This window comes from Acanthaster planci, linkage group LG11 (assembly GCF_054643075.1).
Source record: "Acanthaster planci isolate LZ-2023a linkage group LG11, COTS_SCS, whole genome shotgun sequence".
Lineage (NCBI taxonomy): Eukaryota > Metazoa > Echinodermata > Asteroidea > Valvatida > Acanthasteridae > Acanthaster > Acanthaster planci.
The window spans coordinates 8,665,761-8,690,721 of NC_141787.1; the positions used below are offsets into that span (position 1 = coordinate 8,665,761).

Sequence of the window (24,961 nt, forward strand, 5' to 3'; positions counted from 1 at the left end):
TTAATAGTTCACAACCCAACCCATTGGGGTTTTGTTTGTCTGGGTATGATTAGGGCCAATTTTCAAACAGGTGTGCATATTTTCTTTTTTATCGATGCGACCCAATCATATTTGGTGCCATTTTGTTGGATCTGAGAATATTGGGAAATATGTCAGTCGTCAGTTTTTGTTTTTTTTTTCTCAGGGGAAAAACCAAGCGTGGTACAGAAGGAATGCGAGTGATTATTAAGTGAAAGATTTGAGGTTGCTTTGAGTTTGGAGAGGTGCTTTTTCTGTCTTTGTCTTGCTCTTGGGATGTCAGAAGTCGTTTGTCACCGGATTGTTATTTAATAGGATTTCAGAGAGCATTGCTGTGTGGTAGATGTGGAGTTTTGCCGTATGTTTACCAAATACAATTACCATATAGTTTGATGGGATGTAATTAGAGTTGGTCTCAAGCTGATAATTTGGTAACGTGTCTACAGCTGACACTTAATATGTTTTGTGAAGACTGTGATGACAGGAAACTTTTCTGTCAGTGCATTTTCCAAGTTCATTTCAATGCCATTCTTCTTATTTGTATTGATAATTGATGTAAGTGTAGCTCCAATGTCATAGTTGCATCACTAATTGGAAGTAGAAAGAACTAGTCAATCAGACCGTCCTCTGTTCTTGGCTAGGATCTCAATGAATGGTTAGTCTGGAAACAATTGTTTTATCCCAACTAGCTCAGTCATTCACAATGTCTGTTCTTGCATGATATGATTTATGTACTACCTTTAGGGGCCATTCACAATTATCAACATTTTCACAAGTGTACAAAGCCTACACCTTTTTGAGACCTCCCCTGAAAGTGTACGACGAAAATGTTGCTTTTTTCTGCACAATTATAGTTTATACAAAGGTAGGTACCGTCGAGATACTGTGAAGCCAGATTCGACTTTGCAGTATCTCGACGCGATACGCCGGCCAGGCACGCGGTGCATGCAACGCTGGTGCACGCAGCGTAAGGCCTATGGCAGACCCAAATCAGACCTGTCTGCAGGGGCACAGAAAATGGGGAAACAAATCAACATTTTTTTGAAATTCTGAAAGTGTATGGCGGGCTTTTACCTCTCCCCCAGCAAACATTTTGTATGCTTGTGAAAATGTTGATAATTGTGAACGACCCCTTAATAAGGGAATACATATGTGCTTGGTCGGTCTTGTGCATTTAAGATCGGCTCAGGAGAATGGATGAGACCAGCGGCTCGCGCATTATCAGCATTCAGTCTCTTGAGCACAAAGTAATTCCCAATCATAAATGCCTTTTTGTAGTCAGAGAATCAAAAGAAGTCGGTATATGATGGATATGATATGATGGATTTCCAACGGTTTTGTTCTGGAATTTTACTTTCATTTTCCTGAGCACACCCGTCTGTTTATAGTAAAGTATAGTCCTTGTGCAAGTTGTCCCAAAAAATCTCCTAATATGGACTTGGTGTGCACATGGCAAGCCGCGTGCACACAGACTCTTGACCAATACAGACGATTCACAATAGTATTCCAGCAAGAGTTTGCAATGCATTGGCCAATCACAACGCGCAAAATCTGTCAACCCGTTCCAAACGTGCATCGGGTCGACAGATTTCGCGCATTGCGAGTGACCAACGTGTTGGAAACTCTTGGTGGCACACTTTTCTGAAACGCCCGTATTACAATCGATTATTGAAACTGTCTCGTATCCAGGTGCCAGCACGTGATTTACGCAGCGGGTTTTATGAAAGGTATTTGTGACCCACTCTGCGAAAATGAGTCTTAAGTCGCCAGAGCTACTTTGGAGTAAAAGGTGTTGCAGTGTAAATCAATAGGAATGCACAGCATTTGTCACCATGGAGTATCCACTTTCATCAGGATGCCAAACTGAGTGATACATCAAAACAAAAAACTCAATTTGCTCTTTCTAGTACAAATGAAAACTCAAAAAGTGGCTCTGGCTACTTCAGACTCATTCATTTTAATAAATTACATGCACTAGGACCCAAGTCACAAACCATACTTTGAATAGTTCAAGGTCTCAAGAGTCCAGTTCTTCATCTATGTCTTATTCCTTTAGACATTAGAACAGTTTTTACCATCCATCATTTTGATACTGAAAATCCCAGAATTTTCAAAACTTTGCATGTAAGAAGTCCAGACTTGTGTAAAGCAAGTGATGTTTTGGAATAAAGTGAAACAAGTCTTTCATTTCATTGCCGTCTATGAAGGCATGATTTGCAGTGTGCTTCGAGTCTGTCGAGTATTTGAAATTTGAAACTAGAATGTTTTGTGCAAGGATGTTTATCTTATTTGCCACACTCGGACCTAAACAGACATAAAACGTACATGTAATTTGTATATTATCAGGGATGTAATTTCAGAGGACTATTGCGCCCCCCCCGCAGACATTTTTGGGCCTTTAATCATTTACTTTTGTTTGGTATTTTCTAAAATGAAAAGCCAAAGTGCTAGATGCTTGGTTACTCACTGTTCATTTTTCCAATTTCACATCTAGTATACTTCATATACATCCACATTGACCAACTTGACCCTGAAGCTTAGTCCCCCATCCAATATGAACAAGGAAGTTTCTCTGACGCCATTCTTCAACAGCAACAGTGGCTTGACAAGTCTTAATAATCACACTTGGTGAATGACTTCTGCTCATTAAGACAGCAAACTGCTTGAAAATTGTCAAAGGTTTGCACCTGCGTATACATGTACATGTATTCAGAATTACAACTCCAACCCCCTAAATAGGATCCATGATCAGGTTTCCAAATTCAGCTAAAACAACCTTCACATTAAAGCATATGCAAACAAAGCATGGAGTTATATATTTTATCAGTCAAAGGATTAGCTAAGCTGTTTTCATCACTCTACTGTATGTAATGTACCTTGAATGTGGCATTCCCTGTGAGGTTCAGCAAACATCCCCAAAAGCCTTGGGTTTTGGTGGCTTTTGAAGCTGTAATGACCAACACTTGCACCTACCATGATGACCCTCATCAGGTGCTGAAGGACACGTTAACGGCTAGAAATATGAAACTGTTGCACATTACATGTTCATACACCAAAAACTACCCTTTATTACATTGACTTGATTAAACAAAAACATTACAGTCGAAAAGAAAACACCAAAAACGGTCCTTACGTTTTCATCCAATTGTATAGTACACACCAAATTTGCTTTTCTTGTTTTACATGCTAAAATTCTTTCCAAATATACACACATCACTTCATGTAAAGTTAATCTAAGTTTTCTACAAATTCACAATACTTGTATTTTGCTAATGGTAACATTTAAGATTGCAAAAATTAGTTTCACTTCATGTAGAAAAATACTCTAAGGTATTTATAACCCATTACATTCACTACAGAAGTGTGCGCCTGTGTTCAACAATGGTGAAATTAGTGTACTTGCATGAAGTAGTGCATATTTTCTATTTTAATTAGTTACAAACTTTGTATGTTTTGTAAAGGTAAAATACCCCATAGTCTGGTCCCCAAGCTCCTAATTTCAATTTGTTTTTTTATCATGAAATACTGTTCACTTCAGGTCTGGTGGCCACTCTAATCTGACAGGCAACATGTAATGACACCCGAGTATTTCAGCCAGGCCTGTCATCTTGTAGAGACCCCAGATTGTACAGTGTTGCGTAATTTCCCTTGTTCCCAAAATTGGCCCAGTGTGGTGCGCTGCTGGCATCTTTTCAAATGCAGCGAGATTAGCATGCAGCGGCACTGTATCGCTCATCGCTGGACACCTTTGTCCCTGGTGATAATCCACTTTCTCTGAATGCCACAAATAGTGGTATACTGTTTTAAAACAACGACAGATTACTTCCGCTGTTGACAACTGAAAAAAGTTGGTAATTCACAGCAGCTTGGTCTATTGTTCGGAGTATGGTCTTTTGTTACAAGCTCCTTCGTGTGATTTCGGGGCCCCCAGCTATGCGTATAAACCTAAAGTCTCCGGTACCAGGAACCGTGGCATGAAGTGGTTAAGGAAAAAAAAATTTTAAGAATGCTTTGTTGAATCACTATCCTACATAACATTTCCATACTTTGTCTACTGTTAAATTAAAACTGATGAAGCAGAGAAAGTAATCTATGACTAGGTTCCACTGTCCTGCTCAAAAGTGAGCTCATAATTGTCATGCTTGCCGCAGCCATCTGGTCCAAAATGTTTAGAAATGGCAAATTTAACCATCACCACCTTCTGTATGTACATACTCTTACTGGTAAAATATCATTTGCAGTGTTCTAATAGATTCCCCACTAGCTACATGCACATGGAAGTCATTGCACATGTTGTAATCCAGACCTCTGCAATACAAAAACCTAAGTGATTTATTATACGTATAGTCGGTATCCAAAGTGATTTATCACAACTCAGCCTCAAGTCTTTGTAGGATACGTTTTACTATCCAAAGAGATCAGCATTTATCACGGTCATCCCAAACTATATCTTTCATGAAGTGTGACAATATCATTGCAATTATTGGCGTGATCTCAAGTGAAATGAATTTCCATTGAATTTATTGGAGTGTGGGTATTTGAGGGTCGATCCATTATGACCATACTATCATATAACTCAGCCTTATAAACATCGTCTAACAAAGAGGCACACTTTTAAATGCTAGGAAATTTAGTTCACTGTAAGTTTTCTCTCTCCAACCCCTTTGTTATTACAAAAATCATATCTGCCGGGGAATACGCGCCCTTGCAAGATCCAATACTTAATACAAGTATCAATCGGGTACATGGCTTCCTTGTCTTGACTTTTGCTTACATCGGGTTATCGAAGCCACTGTTGGCAATTCCAGGAGTGTAGTAGACATTTGGGACTTTGCCCATCTCAGCCGTGCGGCTGGAGTCGTAGATGTAACCGGTGGGATTCAGTCGACCGCCGAAGGTAGTCTTCTCTCTCTTGTGGGTCTGGTAAGCCTCCAGGCGGAACTTACCCAGTGCTGGGCCCCAGTTCTCACGGGGATTGGACATGGCCTCCCAACGCTGTCAATAACATACAATGAATGCACAGAAGGTAAAGCACAGTGGCGTTGGAGGACTAATTCAAGGCGGTTAGCAACTAAGCCGCAGCTGAGATACATTTTGTTTGTGGTCAAGAAGTCACACAGGCATTAAAATAAGCTACTGTCGCAAAACCTCCCACACTGAACTGAACCAACGTTACATTTCACTAGGCTATCAGTGCTAACTCGCCATGTAGAGAGTATTAGATGACCCCTTTGTGACCTGTGGAAAGTGTATATTTGGGAAAAACAATCTGGGCCAAATTTTATGGCGCTGCTTACCGTAGAATTTCACACTTATGATCTCCATTCTGCACTAAGCCTTTAAGCACAGAGTCCTTAGTTACGGGATGTACGCATGCGCACTAGCCAAAATTCCTCACTAACCCATGAAATATATTCGCCGTAAGCAGAGATATTTCTGCTACGTGGTAGGCGCCGTTTTTTCACTTGCGGTAAGCAGCACCATGAAATAGGCCCTGAAGTGACAACTTCTGATGTGTATAACATGGGTGAACCTAGACAGCATCTGACCACACTACGTCAAAGATCTCCATCTTTGCCTTTGACAGTGTTTCTTGGTCCATACTGTCTCTTTGCGAGTCTGGCTTCATCCCTGGTTCAAGTGCACATGCATAGGCTGCAATCCCCTTGAATGGGGAACTTACTTGTTTTTGGACCAGCCACAACAGGTTGCCTGTCAATCAGACTTGCTAATAACTTGCAAGCAGCTGGTGTTCCTTTATGCATGCTACTAAAAGAACCGCAAACGGGCCACTTAATGAGTGTTTTTAAGTTTTCAAGACCCCTGGGGAATGAGGAATTTTGGTCGAGGTCAGTGACGGGAATTTACCTGAGCAAGGTTGCCTGGGGTACGGATGAACTCAAAGACCCAGACAACAGGGATCCAGATCAGTGAGCTGAGAATCATCATCCAGCCAATGGCCTGAGCCCAGGTTGGGTAGGGTCCATTGTATGATGGCTCGGACCAATTCATCCAGTTGAACATCAACACAAACTGTGCAAGCAATAATAATAACAATCCAGACAACTTGGGCCAAGTTTCATTAGACAGAAAGACTGCAAATGATTCTGCAGTCATAGACCAGCTACACACTTAAATAAGAGTCCATTCTGCAAAATCTCTGAACTTGGCGAGATGAACAGGTTACCAGAGATAATGTAGTTCACTGGTCCATTGGACCATTAACCACTTGCTGCCTGGTGCTTTTAAAAATGCAGTGCACACATACAGGAGATTTTCAAGATTTTCAGTTTTCAAAATTCTTCAACAATTCATCACTTCATTTAATGGACATTTACACCACGTTAATGAGCCATTTCTTCTGAGTTATTTTGGGAATAAATAGCCTGGTTGTTTACAAGAAATTAATTCTGTTTAAATCATTTTTATTATGGCATTTGTGCAAAAGCGTACTTTAGATTTCATAATCACCCCTCTGATGCAATCGTGCATTTTGTTCCTCACGAACTCAGCTTTCCAATAGTGGTCAACATTTTGTTGGCCAGTTTTAGCCAAATTCATATCAAGTCTTTGAAAATTGATGTAATGGAAGGAGGAGAATAAAATTATAAACTCTGCATGGACAATGGAATAGTGTGCCCAAATTAAAAAAGTTTATTCACAATGGCAAAAGTGGGTCTAATATCAGGGATTGTTTTTCTCTATATTTCCTGGTCACAGCAATAATTTGTATTTGATTGCAAGCAAAACACTACAACTTGCTAGATTATTATAGGCCCCACTTGGCTGGCTAAGATGCAGGCAGCATTTTTGGAAGGTTTCCTATTATTCGTCTGGCTCGGCGGCGACAATCAATGAACACAATGAAGTGCCAGAGCTGCAACTCTTTCTGTGTCCTTGCTCTATGATTGGCCATTCACGTGGCACTGGCTGAAAGTTCATTGGGAGTTCAATATCATTCCCTTTCTATAGATACTTTTATTTTCTAGCAAAAAGAAGAAAACATTAAGCCAGAGAAGTGATATTGTGTCTTGATTAGGTTCAACTCAGTTCCGTCAGTATTTGTCATGTAGGTGAAAATGGTCTACAGCTGACCAAGCCACTTTGAAAAATGATCAGGATTAATAGTTCTATGCCTAAAGTTACAGGCTGAAGGATGAACCTGGCATGAATGGTTTGCCATTATAAGCAGCCAATATGTATTATTAGCTTCTAAATAATTGACCTAGTTTCAACAGTTAAGAGACAAAGTCAGAGTTGTGTGCAGAAACTATTTTCAATTTCTGATTTCATTCTTGAACCTTGTTTCTGTTCCCTTTGATGTTTGGAATGAAGCACTCACAGAGAGGAGAGCTGGGGTGATGCAACACCAGTTGAGAGGCCACCAGATAAAGAGTGGAAAGTCCACCCAGCCATCACCAATCATGGTGCGGATGTCATTCTTGAAGCGTTTGATGCCATACAGCCAGCTGATGGCAACACACTCGCAGAGACCATAGATGAGCAGGGCAAAACCGGCACCATAGCTGTCCATGAGAGACACCCAGTACGGTCCAGCCTGGATTGGATTACAAAAGCATACACAATTTTCATAGTGACAAGAGTAAAAAAAAAAGGTCTTCACAAAGCTTTAGTACAATACAGGCAATGGAAGATGATGCACTAGCATTGTTCACATGTATACTGGTAGCATTTTCCAAAGAGTGTCAGAGCATTACTACTTTCTTAATTCCTAAAGGTGAAAAATGACTCAATTCAATTAAAAAAATTCATTCCTTCCAATTGAAATTCAGGGACAAGATGAATTCAAGTAAACTTTAATCAATTGAACTGATCAAGATTTTACAGGAGTTTCTAATGGAAGAGGTTCTTTTTTCACCCATTTGGAGTGATTTTCACTCCAAAATATCCAGTCCCTGGTTTCACTCTTTCATATTTAGAGACTGTTAAGTGGAAGTAATTACTCACATTGGTGATGCAGGTGAAGCCAAGGATGAAACCGACACCGCAGGCTGCCAGCATGACCAGTGGCTTCTTCTTGCGAAGGCTTGGAACCTCATCCACAATAGCTGTCACCACAGTTTCCATAATGGTAAACTGCATTTTCAAAAGAGGAATACAAAATTTCTGATCAGAAACATGAATGAGTAAATTAAACAACAGTTTTGAATATGGCCTTGGGGCTTTTTACTTTTCAATTACAGATGCGCTCTATATTTTGGCTAGATGGCTTTTCAAATCTTACTACAGCATGTCGTGCTCTTTCAAATTACAGTGGTGCCTTGAAAAATGTGTCACATGGAAGTAGAAATTCATCAAATTATTCAAGAACAGGGGTTTAAGTCACTATATTAACATGCAGCTGTTATCCCTGAACTAATTAGAAATGGAAGAATCAGTATTGAGGAAACAATGAAGCCTGTCTAGACAAAACTGGTGTTACCAATCTTGAACCACACTTGAAAAAAATTACTCAACTGTTTTATTCATTAACTGATGCTAATGTGGTGAGATATAAAAAGCCAGGACATGCTAGGGACCAGCTTGTACAGTTGAACCTTGTTAAGAAAAGTTCCTTCAGACTCGGCAGATTACCTTGCCATAACAGGAACCTTGCTTTATCAGGAATGAGAACAATGAAAAAGAAATAATTGGGTCCTAACAAAATTCCTTGTTTATTGCAAACTGTTGTATTAACAGTGCCCTTATTAATGATGTTTCAACGTAAATAAAATTCAAACGCACAGAGTGAGTTTCCAACTTAATCTAGACTGAGAACCATTGCAGAAATACAAAGCACAAAACCTTACATGTAATGCTATTGCAACAGTCCTAGTCTTACCTGACTGTCCAGACCCAGAGTCAGCAACATGACAAAAAAGAGGATGGCCCAGAGAGGGGAGACAGGTAGACGAGCTACTGCCTCAGGATAAGCAATGAAGGCCAAGCCAAAACCTACAGGATCAGAAGAAGGCAAAATGAGATGACCATGCAATGAAATACAAAGTAATTGATACCTAGCCGTGTTGTTTGATGGAGGATGCACAGATATCTAAGATCTACTCAGTCAAGCACTGATGAATGAACCTTACAAGATTCCATTCCGGAGGCAGAAACTTGCACTGAAGTCAAGTTTTATCTGACAATATTTGCTGTGTTTACCTTGATCCACAACCTGATCGACTGTGGTGCCCAGCTCATTAGCCATGAAGCCCATGATAGAGAAGATGACGAAGCCTGCAAAGAGACTAGTGGCACAGTTCAGAGTGGCCACCAGAACCGAGTCCCTGTTCATCAAACCAGACACAATCAGTTAAAACTCAGCACCTCTAACTTAAAAACTGTCGATTGGTATTTCAAGTCGACTTTGTGTTTGTAATTAGTTGATGAAATTTTTTTTACGGCTACATGTGCTCTCATTCCCAAACAACTAGACATACACACATCCCATTGCAAAATGCTAGTCTCTTGCAATAGGATGGGCAAACAAAAAGGAGCTGTGAACTGTGTTTTTATTCTAGTCTCAGAATAAAGTTGTCTTTGCCGCAGGACAACTAGACATCTACTTCTTTCACACACAGTAACGGCTTCTTCGTAACTTAAAGCTAAATGTACGTTGTCTTAATTTGTACCTATGCATAAAACTCTTTGGCCCAATACAGGATGAATATGCTTACGTGTAGCAGTTGTTATGGAACTTGTTGTAGGAGGCCAAGGTGATAAGACCACCCCACGCAGCACTGAGAGAGAAGAAGATTTGGGTGGCTGCATCCAACCACACCTAGCAATGCAAACCATTACCATACAATCATCATCATCCAGCCTCCAATTTAAAATACTTGATTCAATGCAGTGGAGTATTTGCTTAGGCCTAAAAGGTGGCTTTGAAGGGAACGGGCCTAATTCAATGAGCTCATGTAGTAAAGCGGTTGTGATGTTTTCATTAAACTACCAGAGTTGAGTAAACAAGCCTTTGTATCCAGCAACTCAACTGAGCCATTTCAAGTTTGAAACACTCTCGCCTTTCATATATGAAACATTATACATTGTACTCAGAATTCTGGCCACTAGAGATCTAATTTCAGAACCAAGCTTCACTTCAAAGCCATTTCATGTATAACCCCATCTTTATACACTCCTCATAATTTACTTTAATTGATTGAAGTCACCCACTATCAATGTAGTAACAGCCAGCTGTACAAGGAGTGGGTAGATATCAAGAAGAGTGGTAATGGTAGTCAATTAAGTTGTTTCATGGTGTAGGACTCGGCAGAAAGATTTATTTAGGAGACAAGGATTGAGAACATGGAACAACCTAGAGAACACATTTGATTTATTCAGGGTCAGTATTGATCCAACATTATTGCTTTTTGACACTGATCTTCATGCTGAAAACTGCTACACAGGCTCCGATGCCAAAGGGATCAGCTGATCTCCTGTTTAATAGTGGTCAGAGAGAGACTTGCCTGTGGTTCAGCCAATCGTTCCCACTTGGGACTGATGAAGAAGAGAACACCATCAAAGTAGCCAGGCAGAGTGACTCCACGAACCAAAAGGATCACAAGCACAACATAGGGGAAGGTTGCAGTGAAGTACACCACCTGCAAGTACATGGAGTAAGGCAGTCACCATAAAAATAATTAATGGCACTCTCCTGAGAAAATAAAACTGTTGCGTGGATTCTACCTGCTAATGAAACACTGATGGGAACTACCTACATGGAATGCAACTTGAACACATCTTCCTACTGAGGAGTCCAATATCTGAATGCAGACTTTTTAAATTCACTCAATAGAAATATACAATTTTTGTACACTGGTACGCAGCAATACCCCTTACTAATCACATGCCCAAAAGCAAGTGATTATCTTTACAAAGAAGAAATTGACATGCACAGCAACTTGGTTACTATGGGGTGAATTTTTATGTGTGGCCTTTGACAGAAGTGGCAAGTTTCTTTTGCTGTCCCGTGTATGAACGTCACATAAAGTTTACCAGTATTTTTTACTCTGACTGACGTAAAGGCAGTTTATACATGCACGTCCTTCACAGAAATGCAAAGTAAACCTGATATCACAAACTCTCAACTCAAAACCATGACATCATAGATTTTTCTTTGCACTGGACATAAATCAAGTCCAAACACGTACAGTATTTTTTTTCTGGGGGGAGCAAAGCAATTTTTCTGGGAGGAAGGCAAAGCACTCATCAGTGACGAACTGATAACCCATCAAAGCAAAGGGGGATCAATTTTGAGGTTTTTCAAGCAAGTTGGCGATATAAGTCCCCTTCGTCTATTGTTCTCCCATTTCTTTCACTCGTTTCCTTTTGTGTCCTTTTTTACTTTCAATTCTCTTTTCAGGGGGAAGGGAGAAAAATCACACCCTTGCTCCCTCACGGTGCACACGAAAACCAATTTGGAAGGTTCCACTTGTAAATGCCTGCTGATGACGGTCATGCACTGCATCAAAGTAACCCAGTGTTTCCGACAGCACCTCTCAAGTGGTGCCAGGATCTGAGGAAGTTCATCATGCGCTACCTTTCCAGATGACTTGATTCCCTTGATGAGGCAGAGATAGATGATAATCCAGGCCAGGAGGAGGCACAGAAGCAACTGCCACAGAATAGTGCCTGTTTCCCCGATGCTGGGTGCCTCTTGCAAAACACTGAACCTGTGCATGGAATCCATTGAAACATACATGTAGAACGATGTGCGTTTGTAAGAGGGCAAAGAATTGAAGAACACAGCCCAACCTGGGTTTTTAATGACTAGACTGGGCAGCCCATGGTAAGGAAAAATGGCAAGGGCAATACATGTACCTGCATGTGAAGATTGAGGACTAGTCATAGGTAATCTTCAAAACTGTATCCCTCTTTGAACTGTGAAAAGAGCACCATTTCTATTTTGGAGGGACTTCAGTGTGTACCTGCTCTAATTATCATCCAAAGTCACCTATGTTCTGAAGCAACTTCAAACTTCTTGTTCCCCTTAAAAAAAGCTGGGCTCTTTGGACGCCCCCATCTCGGCTGTACCAAGCCTGAATTGTTTGAAACTTACAATGCATGTAAAAACTCATCAGCACAAATGCACAATTTAAGTAAATCAGGTTTTTATCATTAAGGTCATTTGAAGTTCATGGCCTGACGTATGTTGGCCCACATGTATTGAGCAAGCGGAAAAGTACCTGTATATATTTTTGACTGACTTGTCTCAGAAAAATGGGTGTCATCGTGCAAGACTGGTGTGCCCAATTAAAAAAAAAAGGTAAAAAGAACAAGATGTTGTGTAAAAAGGACAAGATGTTACTGCAAAAACTCCTCAAAGTTCAGCTTGTAAAGAAATGCACTGCGATGATTTGAGAAAATGTCTTGCGTCTTGCACGCTGCGTTTGTCTACCAAATATTTACAATAGAAAATGATGGAAAATGATGCAAATATAGCTGTGTAGGTTTTTTCCCAGCATTTGAGAATGCTGCACTCTATAAAAATCACACACTTTCTGATAAATGGGGACTTTTTGCAACAGGCTAATCTTTACAATTTCAATTCAAAAAGACTTCATATTTTCCAGCAAAAATTATTTATGAGATGGCTGGCTTTTCCCAAAGGTTTTCTAAACTTGTCTTTAATGGCTCAGTTCTGCACATAATCTCTTCAAATATTAGCAAATGGGCTTCCATATTCCACAGGCTTATTGCATGCCAGCTTTACATGATGTACATGTAATTTACAACTGATGGCTTTTCAAATACCAACACCCCAGGGAGCTGCCTTAATCTTAAAACCCAATCAAACCCTATATGGTCAGCATGGATGTGTTGATAGCCAAAGGGATTCTAATGTTCTGTTTATATTATACCATACCACTTCAATAGCAAGGTTTGGACAGACTCCATCTGGGACAGTAAGAGTGTTTACAGGGTGAAAATCCTATAGACCAGGGTGCTTTTGATAATGTAATTACCATACATTTCCAACTTTCTTCAGTCCTGACTACTTACTTCCAGTATTCCTCACTTGGACGTTGGCGATCATCCTTGAAAGGGTCAGTATAGTTCGTCCGATCAAACATGCCTGCACTATCCATAGTAATATTATACATTTGCAACTCATCTGCGGTCAAGTTAGCAATCCGTAGGCAACTAAAAAGGAAAAGAAAGACAACATGGAATCTTTCTTTTTAAAAAAATGATAAAATTCCATGTTGGTAATTCTCCCATGCACACATTACGCTTATACATGCATATACGGGGGGTTCTCAGGGGGTTTGTATGACACTCCAGCAGGATATTACAGAGGGCAAATTTCATTTTTTACATTCTTTTTAATACTTCGTCATGCACCTTAGATGCATCAACTTCTGCTCTAATGCTCAGCACAGATAAAGCCACTATTAAAAAGACAACAGGCACTCTTTGATGCTGATTATAACCTAGATCCTACATTACCACATTTCCCATACATCTCCAACATTAAGATTTCACACAAATTCAATGGATAGCATACGTGTTGTTCTTGCTAACGAGCCCACCAGCAGCCAGGCAGTCACTCACGATGTCAGAGCACATGTTTGTATTCCAGGTATTGCCGCAGCCAATCCAGGGCAACTTGGCAGTGAAGGAGGCAAACATGTAGTACAGGGTGTACATGATGATCACATTGTAGTAGATGCCTACGTAAGCTGAAACAATCAGCATGCCATATCCAACGCCTGTGAAAACAAGTGACATCTTTATAAATTATACACTACAACAACTATGACAATACTATACTGCTTGTTCTAGGTCACAGTCATACTGGTATGCTTACCAAAGACTTACAAAACTATGGCATGGCTGGCTGTCGATCAGTACCCAACAAGAAAAAAATAATAATTCCCTGATTGATTAAAAATGTCCTGTAACAAGCTCGCATCGATACACTAAAATATGAATCCTACATGTACTTCTAAATACTCAAGACAAATAAGCCTCTCTTTAAAAGTGATGAGGAAAAATGCATCTGGGGTAGAATCCGACATCAACCACGGGCAAGACTGATGAGAAGATCCAGAACCAATTATTTTGGGGGACCCCTGTCCTTTTTTTTTTTTGGGGGGGGGAAATGTGGAATTCTCAATGCTTTCTTTTCTGGCTTTTCTGAGGAGCAAGGATATATTTGGGGGTGGGGGGCTTTTTACACACTTTGTGAAAGAAGGAAATGAAGTAATCTCCCCCTCCCCCCAAGAAATCATCTTTCATTTACAAAAAAAAGGCTGCTCTTTTGGGAGGGGGGGTGAATGGCACTGTTGGTCCTTCTGGATTCAGAAGAGTAAAGAGTAAAGTTTCTGCAAAGTCAGGCCAAATGAGAGCAGTCTAAGAATTGGAACAGTAAACTTCAATGGACTTCTCCGTTCCTGTGTCACAGCCATAGTTTTTACCGACAAAGTTTCAGTTTTGTCGACAAATTATGGCGGACTGTCAAAGCAAAAGCAAGATCAAGTAATTCAAGAAGTGTTAAACATGTCTCATGCAGCTGCCAAAAAGGCAAATAAATAAATTAACTTATTGCAAATTTTAAATTCTTCCCTCTTTTATACTACGGCCAAAACAAAAAGTCTTTCATCTCTGGTCAACGCGCACATCGATTTCAAGCATGCACGTCAATTTTTTTTCATCACTGCAAAAGCTGCAACAGCACCCTCTACTGCCGCACTCTCTCAACTTTTTCTGGGCAGCTTGATTTTTTACTCAGGGTGATAAATCCCAACGAGATCAATGTTCACCAATGATAGCAGACTACGGATATGAAGTTGATTGTTGTCAGCTAACAATCATAATAAAGCTGGTCTAGTCCCATGACCTGGACAGGAAAACAAAGCTGCCTCACCGCTTCAATTCCTGAACATCAGTCTGACCAGAGAGAAACTATTGGGGGGGCCTAATCATGGGAAAAGGGTAGCTTTTTCATACACGAGGGAGGCAATATGAGAATGCTTCCCTTATTGAAAATAGCTACGATGGATCAAGACTGATGTGGTTAGAAAATTCAACCTTGTTTAATTAAGTCTCATTCCCACTTATAGCCTATTCTGAGGCATAAGCCAAGATGTGCCATTTTGCAACAACATATGGTTGTACACTGAATACAAAGGAACATAAAGCAAGTGTACCATACATGTAGATACGGGCTAGAGGGATATTTCACACACACACAAAATTCAACTTCTGAACAAAATCATTGGAGAAATAAAATTCAACTTTGCTTTGACTTTTTGCAAATAAGGTATTTACATGTAGGAGTAGGAACAAAGGCATGAGAGGTGTTTGAAAACACACTTTTAAGACCAAAAAAGGACTAAAAAGGGAAAGTCGGCCACAAAAATGGTACATGTACACACCCAAGCCCTTAAAAAGGAACTACAGTGACTGTGCAGGCTAAGATTGCCCTTTACGCTCTGTGAGTCACATAAGAATAATACAGAACTCAGTGAATAAAACTGACAATACAATGCCAACCTAGACCATTTCATCTTTTCTATAGCCCCAGCATGGTACAGGTATTTATTAGAAAAGCAATTCAGGGCCACATGTCTATGCAGCAGGGACTGTCAATGAAACAAGTCATGTGTAAAGAGAATGGTCAACCAGGAGCTGGTACCATGCTGTACAAGAGTAGATCTGGGATTTTTCAAAGGGGGGGGGTCACACCAAGGGCACATATTTTTGTACAAAAAGCCTAAATTTCAGGTTGCCATGTACCCCTCTGCCTTTAACCGAAAATTACAGGTGAACTTTCAGGGTGGACAGTGCACGTGTGGTTACAAAAAGTGATCACTTTGATACCGTACGGAGGAAAATGGTATCCAGCGGCAAGTAATAACAGCTAGCGACAGGGAAAATTATAAATGCTTTGACATTAGCCACCAACTAATAAAAGTGAATGTACCATGGATTCGTCCACCAGAAATGGCCCTGGGAGATTTCACTTTGAGACATATGCATTTCATTATACTCAAAAGGAGGCATTTTAAAATTATTCTTATTTCTGTTTTTCCCCACTTATGTTATACAAGATCCTGCATTTGTATATTTGTTTTGATGTATTTTTACAGTTTAAGGGCCCCAAATGATCATCTTTCACTGGAAGAGTTACCCTCATTGCAGATGGTTTTAAATACTATCGGCCTATAAATAACGTACAGGCCATTCAATGCGGCCCACATTTCAATAAAACCGAGGATGATAACAGACTAAACTGAAGCTGAGCTTCGTTATTGTCGCCAGGCCCCAGGCTGGTTTGAAACATTCTTCTTTGGATGGTCTAATTTGTGCAAGTTATTTCTTTCTTGTATTCCTTGAAAATACCTTTTGTTTCAATTAACCTCTTCATATCTCCGTGACCCCAATTTCCTTTTCTTGGATGATTCATTGTGGACTAAGTACATGGCAATAAACAAATGAGTAACCCTTTCTTAGGAATGTGTTCGATGAGCAAATCTTGGTTTGCAGTGTGAGACAACCTAAATGTAATAAAGTGCCTTCCCTGCACAGTGCCTTCCCTGCACACGTTCCCTGTATGACATCCCAGCAAGAGCACCCTAAGTTATCCAAACAGTATGGATAGTTTCCAACATACAGGACCCAAAAGGGCTGTCAAGTAGTTTCATACAAAGAAGTATAAAGATTTATGAAAACGTCTTCAAGAAAAATCCATCATAAACACTTTTTGAAACTGCTTTATCAAACTTTTCTTCCTATTCATCAATATACCTTTAAGTACATGTAAAAGTCAAATCTAAGTTGATAATTCGTATGTTTCCTGGCATTTTGCTATGATTGTGACCTGAAAGTCACACTTCACATTTTTATCAATGCGATGAATAATTAATTGCATTGAATTTAACCTCATGGACGCAACCCTTCCAACTGTGTTTTTGGGACATGTGTGTGCCTTGCACGCACCCTACTACAAAATCTTCCTAGAGTCGACTCTGTTATAAAGAACCCTGTCATAATGAAATACTGCCCATAAGAGCAAAGAGGGTTAAAGTCCATAAACTGGTGCCGACATTTCTTATGAAATAAGTTACATGTGTTTAAATCCCGATGGCAGTTTTTATCATCCTCTCCTGCCTAGGTGTCAGGCTCTCAACCAACAGAAATGGGTTAACTCCCTAGCATTTACATGTGTGATGAATTCTTTAAATACGAGCACATGCGCACTCTGCCAAAGGGAGCTGGTATGTAAAGGCCAATAGAGTGCTTATCTGGGGGACCTAATTCAGATAGACCAGTCGCAAGTGTTATGCACATAACACACTCATGTCAACGTTTTGATGAAAACATGCTTTTCAAGCTCGGAGGTATTGCTAGGCAATGGGCACACACAACAAAGTATATTTCTGCAGGCCTCAAAATGAATACAGGCCAACAAGCGAGAAGCCATTTGGCTCATGCACAGGAAAGTTTGGCATGGTGCCAAGGCAGGAGCACACGCTGTAAACATTTTTATTCCTCCATGCTGTGAACATCTTGATTCTTTGAAAGTCATAAATGTACCACTTTTCCTTTGATTTACCGTGAACCAATATTTTCATGGCATTTTCAAAACACTAAGGAGGGTTTCATGAAGCCCTTAGAAAGTTCATTCTTTAGCCATCCATAAAAAAATCCGGTAACTTCACTAACTGTTGCCGGGCATATGTACATGTACTATGGCTATATGCTCAGACAGAGAGCAAGTTTTCAGCTAGCTTCAATCCATTAATGAGTGCAGTAGGGTTTTTGTGGTGATGAAAGCTAGATTTCTCTGTCACTAAATGTTCATTATAAAATACATGACATAGGCATCAAATAGGTGGCACTGCATTGTATGCACTTTGTTTCTGTAGTGAATGGACCAACAGTTAATCGTAGGAAATCCCTTAATTTCTCTTTGGAGTTGGACCAGTCGGGAATTCATACACCGCTTTGTATTTTTGTGAAGTTTGCAAGGACTGCCTTCCATCTCCAACAAAAAATGATACAATAATTACAGTCAATTCAAAAGTGTGAATTCACTGGATGGTTAATAATTAGAAATCATGCCACAAAATATGGCGAACTGATAGCCAGTTGGGTTAAATGCCCCCTCCCCCCCAAAAAAGTGGTGGACAGGTTTTAAAAGAAATTCCATTGAGCTGGAGGTGGAACCAGCCCGCTAAAATTGGGGCTGGCTAGATATGGGCCTTTAGCTCCAGAGGTGAAGCTAAATTGTTTTCAAGTGACTGTTTTTGATGGAGCTAACTAGGCATCCACGGAAAGCTCCATCTGAAGAAATCAGCCAGGCCTGAAACAGAATTCTCCAAATTCTCATAATTCTCTACCAGTGGTGCAGTTAGGGGCCGCATGAAATCACTAAAAATTCCTTGCAGGATTAGTTCACCAAGCCCTTGGCCTTTAGGCCTTTAGGGATTAATTCACGGCAAGTGGAAATTTTGCAAGTATTTGAGGGACAATGTTCATGGTGTCAGGCAGAAGATCATATGCATTAATATGCAGAAAATACTTGAAGAACTATACAATTTGCAACCTGAGGCAAAGTTTAATTTCCTTGTGGATCATTCAGAGAGAGAAAAAACCAACCAACCAATTTAAACATAATTTTCCTCCTTAGGGAAAAATATTCAAACTCCTGACTTCAAATGGCATGCATCTTTATACAATTCCTTTCCTTATTCTTTCTTTCTTCTACTCTATGTTTTGAAAAGCAGTGTGGTGCAATAATCTCTGCAGAAATGAGTAAAGACAACAGTGTGGAAAGTTGACAAAATAGTGAAGTATATCATTGTAACCATCCCAATCAAATACATTTTTGACATCTATGTGTGCTTGATTTGAAGGATGTAAAAACCACCTTTATGACTAGACTCACCTCTGAACATGGGAACAGCTCTCCAACAGGTGATAGGTCCTTGGCTGCAGTACTGGCCAAAGCTGACCTCAAGGAAGAACAGAGGCAGGCCAGCAAAGGCCAACATGATGACATAGGGGATCAGGAAAGCACCTGCAATGGACAAAATATGGAAAATTCTCTGCCATTCAAGTCGATGGAAAGCAAAGATTCTAGCATGCCTCTAAGTTACATTTTTCAATATACATGTATACGGTTTTGATTATAGGCGAAACTTTTATACAAGTGTACAGATGAAAATGTTCCTTAGCCTTAGTGGTTAATTGAGAATACTGCAAACACCTTGTTACTTTTTCTAAACCTGTCGTTATATGTGAAACAAATTTTGTATTGCATCTCAACGAGTCTCGCATATGTCTTCTGGTTTTGCTTTGGAAGAATTTCATGTTCAAAATGGGGGAATACATCTAATATCCAGTCTATATTCATTTTGGCATGATATCTCAAAACCCTGTCAACGTGAAATAACAAGTTCTAACTTGTCTAAGTCTCTGCCTGTACTGTGCCTGTCAGGCAAAATGTGTTCTGCCATGCTCACCTCCACCATTGCGGAAGCACAGATAGGGGAACCTCCAGACATTACCCAGGCCAACAGCGTACCCTGTACAGGACAGGATGAACTCAAACTTGTTGGACCAGTTGCCTCTCTCCTGGTTCTCATCTCCCCCGGTGTCTTCATTATCAACCAGATCCACATTTCCCTAATGAAATGCGGGGCAAAACAATTTGGAATGATAATACCTATTTAATCATCTAACCACTCCCAAGTTATTCATGTTGATCCTAGCATTTTTTGTACAATAATTTAACTATTTTAAAAATATCTAAAGTGGACTGTTTCAGCTATCTAACGTTTCAGCTATGAAGAATTTTGAATGAAATGTTATAGTTTTGACACACAAAAATATACTGCTACAAGAACAGCACAGCATGGCCAAAGAGTTGTAAGGTTTTCCCAAACAGGCACAAACATTTTGTTCATAAATGCTGGGTGGATAAAATGGTTTAAAGGGAGACTTTTGATGGCTTAGGAATTAGAGAGATATGCATATATGATTCACTACACCAAAAATGTACACAGATATGAGAAGATTGTTAACACAGGGCTGGTAAGCTCAGTTCAATTCCTTCAGTGCTCATAAGAATTTTCCCACCAGCTACATACATGCATACACCACCTGAGTTCACAGTAACTTGAGCCTTAACATATACTTGATGGTAATGCTTAACAATCAATCAACAATTAAAACTCAAATAATTGGCAGATAACTAGATATGCCTGCTATATAGTACATTGCAATTGAAAGTTAACACTGTAAATGGGAAATGTTGTGAAAGAATTCATGTTTCAGGCATAAAGAAATAATCTCCCTCTTGTGTGCACTGGAAAGTGTTTGCCGGGCGTGTGTGAAAGTTGTCAAAATCTATTTCCACTTGAGAAAAGGCATGAATTTTTTTTCCATTTGTATGAAAGGCATTAGAATCTTTTGCCACTGAAAATGCACACAAATCTTCTCACTGTGGGAAAAGTTTTTCCCAGTTTGTAAAACAAAAATGAATTCCCTGGAAAGAGAAAGTGTGAAGAGAATTTCCCACTCCAAGGTTAAGTTTCAATTGCAATGCACTGTTATCATTATTCATACTGTTATTTACTTTTGGCATTGCTGATGCAACTCACAGCATGCTTTGTATACGAATGAGGCTTAACACCTCCAACAACTTGCTACTGTTTTACAGGAATTATTTGAAATAATGAGTTGAGAGACATCACCATATTTCTCCTTGGGGAGTTACATGTGCATCTCTATTGTGAATTTGTTTTTGGCAAATCGGTTAAGTTGCCATTCATACAGTGTCTGTCAAAAAAAAGAAAAAATGTCATTAGAAAGTCTGTGTTTCTGGGTACCGGCTTGCCGATAAGATTCACTTTAGTGTGCATTTAATTTTTGCCTTGGTATTTAATAGATTTCTTGAACAATTAACATTGTGTAGATTATCCATCTTTCTACATGGCAAAGCTCTGATTTTTTTCTGTGTTTCTTGAGGGATTTCTGCACTACTGAGTTTCAATTCCCTCTACTTCTTAGATGACATTATTCTCCATTGACTGGTCACACAGTGGCAAGATGGTTGAACTGCCAGCAAAGAACCACATAACACCTTGTTCTTGCATGGTGTGTCATGTGGACATGCTTTGAAACGGCACTACATGTCTACATATATGTACCTGTAGGCATAAGCAGAGTTGGGTCGTTTATAACAAAAGCGAATGCTAACTACCTGCTGTTACTTTAACTAGACATTGGTAAGCCATGATGTACATGTACAGAGGGACAGGCCCATCTCATTCTCCAGATTCATATGCCATTCCATGGGTCAGGGAAGTACATAAAAGGCACATACTGCACACCTATTGTATGACACCCTGCGTTTTCTTATGCAAATACATGTTCATACACATCATTCATCTTTGGTTAGTGCTTTTAGAATCTTCATGACAAAACAGGTCAGCGAGCAGGATTTCCATGTGAAATTCCACAATCCCCTTACTGCACCTTTTCCCTTGTACAATGGGAAGACAGGTTACCACAATAGCCATGCTTTTATTCCCTTACTGAGAGTAGATGGTATCTTGTCCAACAATGTTTGAAGGAGTCTCTATTCCCACAAGGTCATACAAAATAAGGCCACAGCACCGCTCATAATATAATCCCCTTTCTTGTTTTTTTCTTGCACAATGGGCAGACAGGTTACCCCAACAGCTACTCTTTTTCCGCAGTGAAAGTTGATGCAAAGTGAGTAGAGTTCCATGTTCTCTATTTTGAAAATAGTGTTTGAATGAACCGAAATTTCTTGAAAACATGCAACACGTGTACCCACTAAAAGATAACCATTCAAACAGAGTAGAATGTAATCTACAAGAACTATTCGTGAGTTTCTGTGATGAATAAGATTGATTACTGATTCCGATAAGTTTTGGGAAGATCCTCAGTACATTTTTGAAAATTAAAGTAGAAAAACAAACTGCTTGTACTTTACTCCACATCATGCTCACATCAACAGCCACTTTTCTTCTTTCCCCCATACTTAAATGTTAAAATAAACACATTATTTGTACAACTGGTGCGTAATTTATGCAGCAGGTCCAGGGGTCACATGTTAACAATGGGACATTAAGCGTTGAAATCCCTTACTGCAAACACCCAGTAGCATGCAGAGGGGCTGGAGAAGCACGACAGGGGCACTGCTACATACAAGTATGTACAAGCAACATTGGGACAGAAAATGGATTTTATATAATGCAGATTTGGGAAGGCAATAATGCATGTTTATGAACATCATACTATTTTGCAAAACCTGGATGGTGGAGATACACGCAGATGAAAGTACATGTATTCAATAGTGTTAACAAGTATATCCCAACTCAGCTGTAATCTTCAAGTTGGTGCCTTCAAAGCATCTATCATTAATTTCAGGCTACAAATGATTAGAAAGATGAACAAAGGTTCAAATCCCGCTCCAGTCTAAATAATTGTTAATTCAAGTCTCATTTTTTTCAGCAAACAGTCATTCCTAAAATCATACAAATCAACTGATTGCGCTAAACATACATAATTATTCTTTCTGCATTGTGCAGAATAAACAGTTGTAGGACTTTCTGAGTGTACTTTCCACAAACCATTCAACTTGATTCATCCATGGTTATGGTAGCTTACCGACAAAGAACACTGTAAACCCTTCCTCACAAAAAATTTGTGTTTAACTAGAGAAAAACAAACAGCTATTGAATATTGATATAAAGAACACTGTAATGAAATAACAAATTCCTGCACTGCTGCTGTGAAGAGAAAATCCTAATTTCTTAAACTCTTATGTCTTTCTTTGTTTTCCCACTCCTTTGATAACAGTCCTGGTTATATAAAAAGTAATTGGTCTGGCCCTGAAAAATGTAACTTTGTGATAACTACAGACGACTTTGTATCAGTAGTTTACAGAAATTTAGTTGTGTGACAAAAGAAATTCACAAAACAAAGTGACAAACAAAAAAGCAGACGCTTTGGTTACAAAAATGGCTAGGCCTATTGGTTCCTGTCCGAACAAAGTTAACCTGACATTTTATCAGTTTGGGCCAGTGAGTTTAACAACATGTTTAAGACAAAATTAAAGGCAACTTTAAGGTATATACCTACCTGTACTTCGTCTTCAGGCTTCCCCATGGTTATTTTGTTTGTCTACTACGAAAATATTCTGTGAAGACTCCAGTAAAGCCTCCTTGTGTCAAATGCGAGGCGAGGAAGCGAATGAGTGTCGCTCAAAAATGGCCGACGCCCAAATTTTTCCACAGTGAAAAAAGCCCCAATGTGTTCCACTTGAATGCGCAACAAAAACTGGAAGCCAGAGAGTTCCGCGATCTTTTATCATTCAAATTCCACTTCGTTGTTGACAGTTTCTTGCTGGGATACGTCATCTACTGAGCGTGCTTTCAATGAACTAGCAGTGTGACACTGATCAAACTTATGTGGCACACAACCAACGATAACAATTCCCAGAATTTCGACATGGCCAGCAGTACGTTTACTTACAAAATGTACATTGTACACGGAACATGGTATATGAGATGCTTCGGCGGGAGTTTTAAGGAAAGTTATGAAGCAAGGGGAAGGTACAGACGTGTACCCCTGCATGTTCCCAATGTCCCCTCCGCCATTAATATGTATGCATTTAAAGAAACGATCACTCATCTGTGTAGCATTTCAAGTAAACCAAATTCACCCAACCGCGAGAAGCGTAGTGGGAGTGCCTAATTGGTGCCCGTCTATCAAATTTTGTTGGAAAAGGACAGGTAATATTATTAAGCCTAACAAGGAACATGTGAAAATCTTTGCATGTTCTGAAAGTCTAGAGTACAACAGTTTTTTGTTAAAATAAGCTTCTCTTGATATTAATTTCTTAAATTTGGTGTTGAACGAGTGAACAGTTGAACTTTGGAAGAAATTACACTTGACTCTTTCCTCCAGGAAGTTTTGTCTTCACGGTAACTCCTATGCGGTGACGCCCCTAAGTAGGAATAATTTAGGGCATGGGGGATGCGCCCCCCTCTCCTTTTCCATGCTGTTGGTCGGTGACCGGGGCCAATGTGTGCTCCCTCCGTCTGCAAAATGTACCCCAGTAACGGCATTGTGCATACGTTCACAACGGAATGGCCAGGGTGAAATTGCATCGTTGGTGTAGATCCAGGAGGGGCGTTCTTCAGTGGCTTATCCAGCTGTTAATTCCTTTTTAAGGAATTGCAAATGCCATTATTTTGGAAAAGTACATGTACCACAAGTTTAGGACATGCACCACCCGTTTTGGTTTTTTTTTTTTTGGGGGGGGGATAAGGCTACTTTTAAGGATGAAAAACTTGACCAAGTTTAGAAGAAAATGTCCAAGTTTGTTCCCCCTCCCTCAAAAAAGAACTGGACGGGCTACTGATTTAACCTCCCACTAGACTACTTTCTGACTGGGGATGAACCAGTTAGACGACTGATGTGCTGTACAACTATGAAAAAGCGGCTTTTAATTTAGTAACCAAACTGAAAAACGCACTTTGATATGGGCGGTGTTAGTTGATCAGATAACGTGACTTTACGGGCGCAATTGGTCCGTTCCGTGCTCGATGATTGTATGTACGAACACCCTTGCTTCCACCAAGGAACCTTCATGCTCCCAAACAACGTTTAGTAGTGAGAAAACGATGCACATTTTATGGCAATTTCCAACAGCTAAAAAGTAAAATGAGTAGAAACAAATTAAAATTCATCGTTTTGTTTGTTGAATAAGGTATGTATAAGCAACTCTTATGGGGGACACTCATTTTACAATTTGAGGCATAAGGGAAAATTACAATTTAGTCCTCTTGCCAATCTCTTTTTGAATAAAGCTCTGTCTGCCTAACTGATAAATCAAAACACAATTTTCCCGATTGCATTCAGCTCTTTACATAAAAAAATTCACTGGCCAATGATA

At 39.7% G+C, this 24,961-nt stretch overlaps 2 protein-coding genes across 5 annotated transcripts in view; one reads left to right on the plus strand and one right to left on the minus strand.

Annotated features, from left to right (window-relative positions):
• The window catches only part of LOC110983836 (BTB/POZ domain-containing protein 8-like), a 28,438-nt gene extending 26,228 nt beyond the window's left edge, over positions 1–2,210 (plus strand). For all 4 annotated transcript variants that reach the window (XM_087143396.1, XM_022243416.2, XM_022243415.2 and 1 more), the window contains one exon: positions 185–2,210. In XM_087143396.1, the coding sequence (XP_086999522.1) occupies positions 185–229 (45 nt within the window). In that variant the 3' untranslated portion in view covers positions 230–2,210. The remainder of the gene's footprint in view (positions 1–184) is intronic.
• An 852-nt stretch (positions 2,211–3,062) lies between these two features.
• LOC110983848 (sodium- and chloride-dependent glycine transporter 1-like) lies at positions 3,063–23,343 on the minus strand. Its single transcript, XM_022243453.2, has 14 exons — positions 23,143–23,343; positions 19,491–19,653; positions 18,914–19,045; positions 13,526–13,730; positions 13,021–13,161; positions 11,558–11,690; positions 10,485–10,619; positions 9,696–9,799; positions 9,181–9,305; positions 8,861–8,973; positions 7,987–8,115; positions 7,361–7,576; positions 5,887–6,051; positions 3,063–5,013 (listed from the first exon to the last, which is right to left on the minus strand). The coding sequence occupies exons 1-14, from the start codon at positions 23,167–23,169 to the stop codon at positions 4,789–4,791; spliced, it is 2,013 nt and encodes a 670-aa protein (XP_022099145.1). The 5' UTR covers positions 23,170–23,343; the 3' UTR covers positions 3,063–4,788.
• Positions 23,344–24,961: the final 1,618 nt, after the last annotated feature.

Bases quoted from the DNA above. Each gene is read 5' to 3' on its own strand.
- LOC110983848 (XM_022243453.2), bottom strand. From the start codon at position 23,169: ATGGGGAAGCCTGAAGACGAAGTACAG. The intron at 8,974-9,180 runs GTAAACACAGCA...CTGATCCTGTAG, and splicing joins CGATCAGGTTGTGGATCAAG to GTTTTGGCTTGGCCTTCATT. The intron at 8,116-8,860 runs GTAAGACTAGGA...TTGAAAATGCAG, and splicing joins CTCTGGGTCTGGACAGTCAG to TTTACCATTATGGAAACTGT.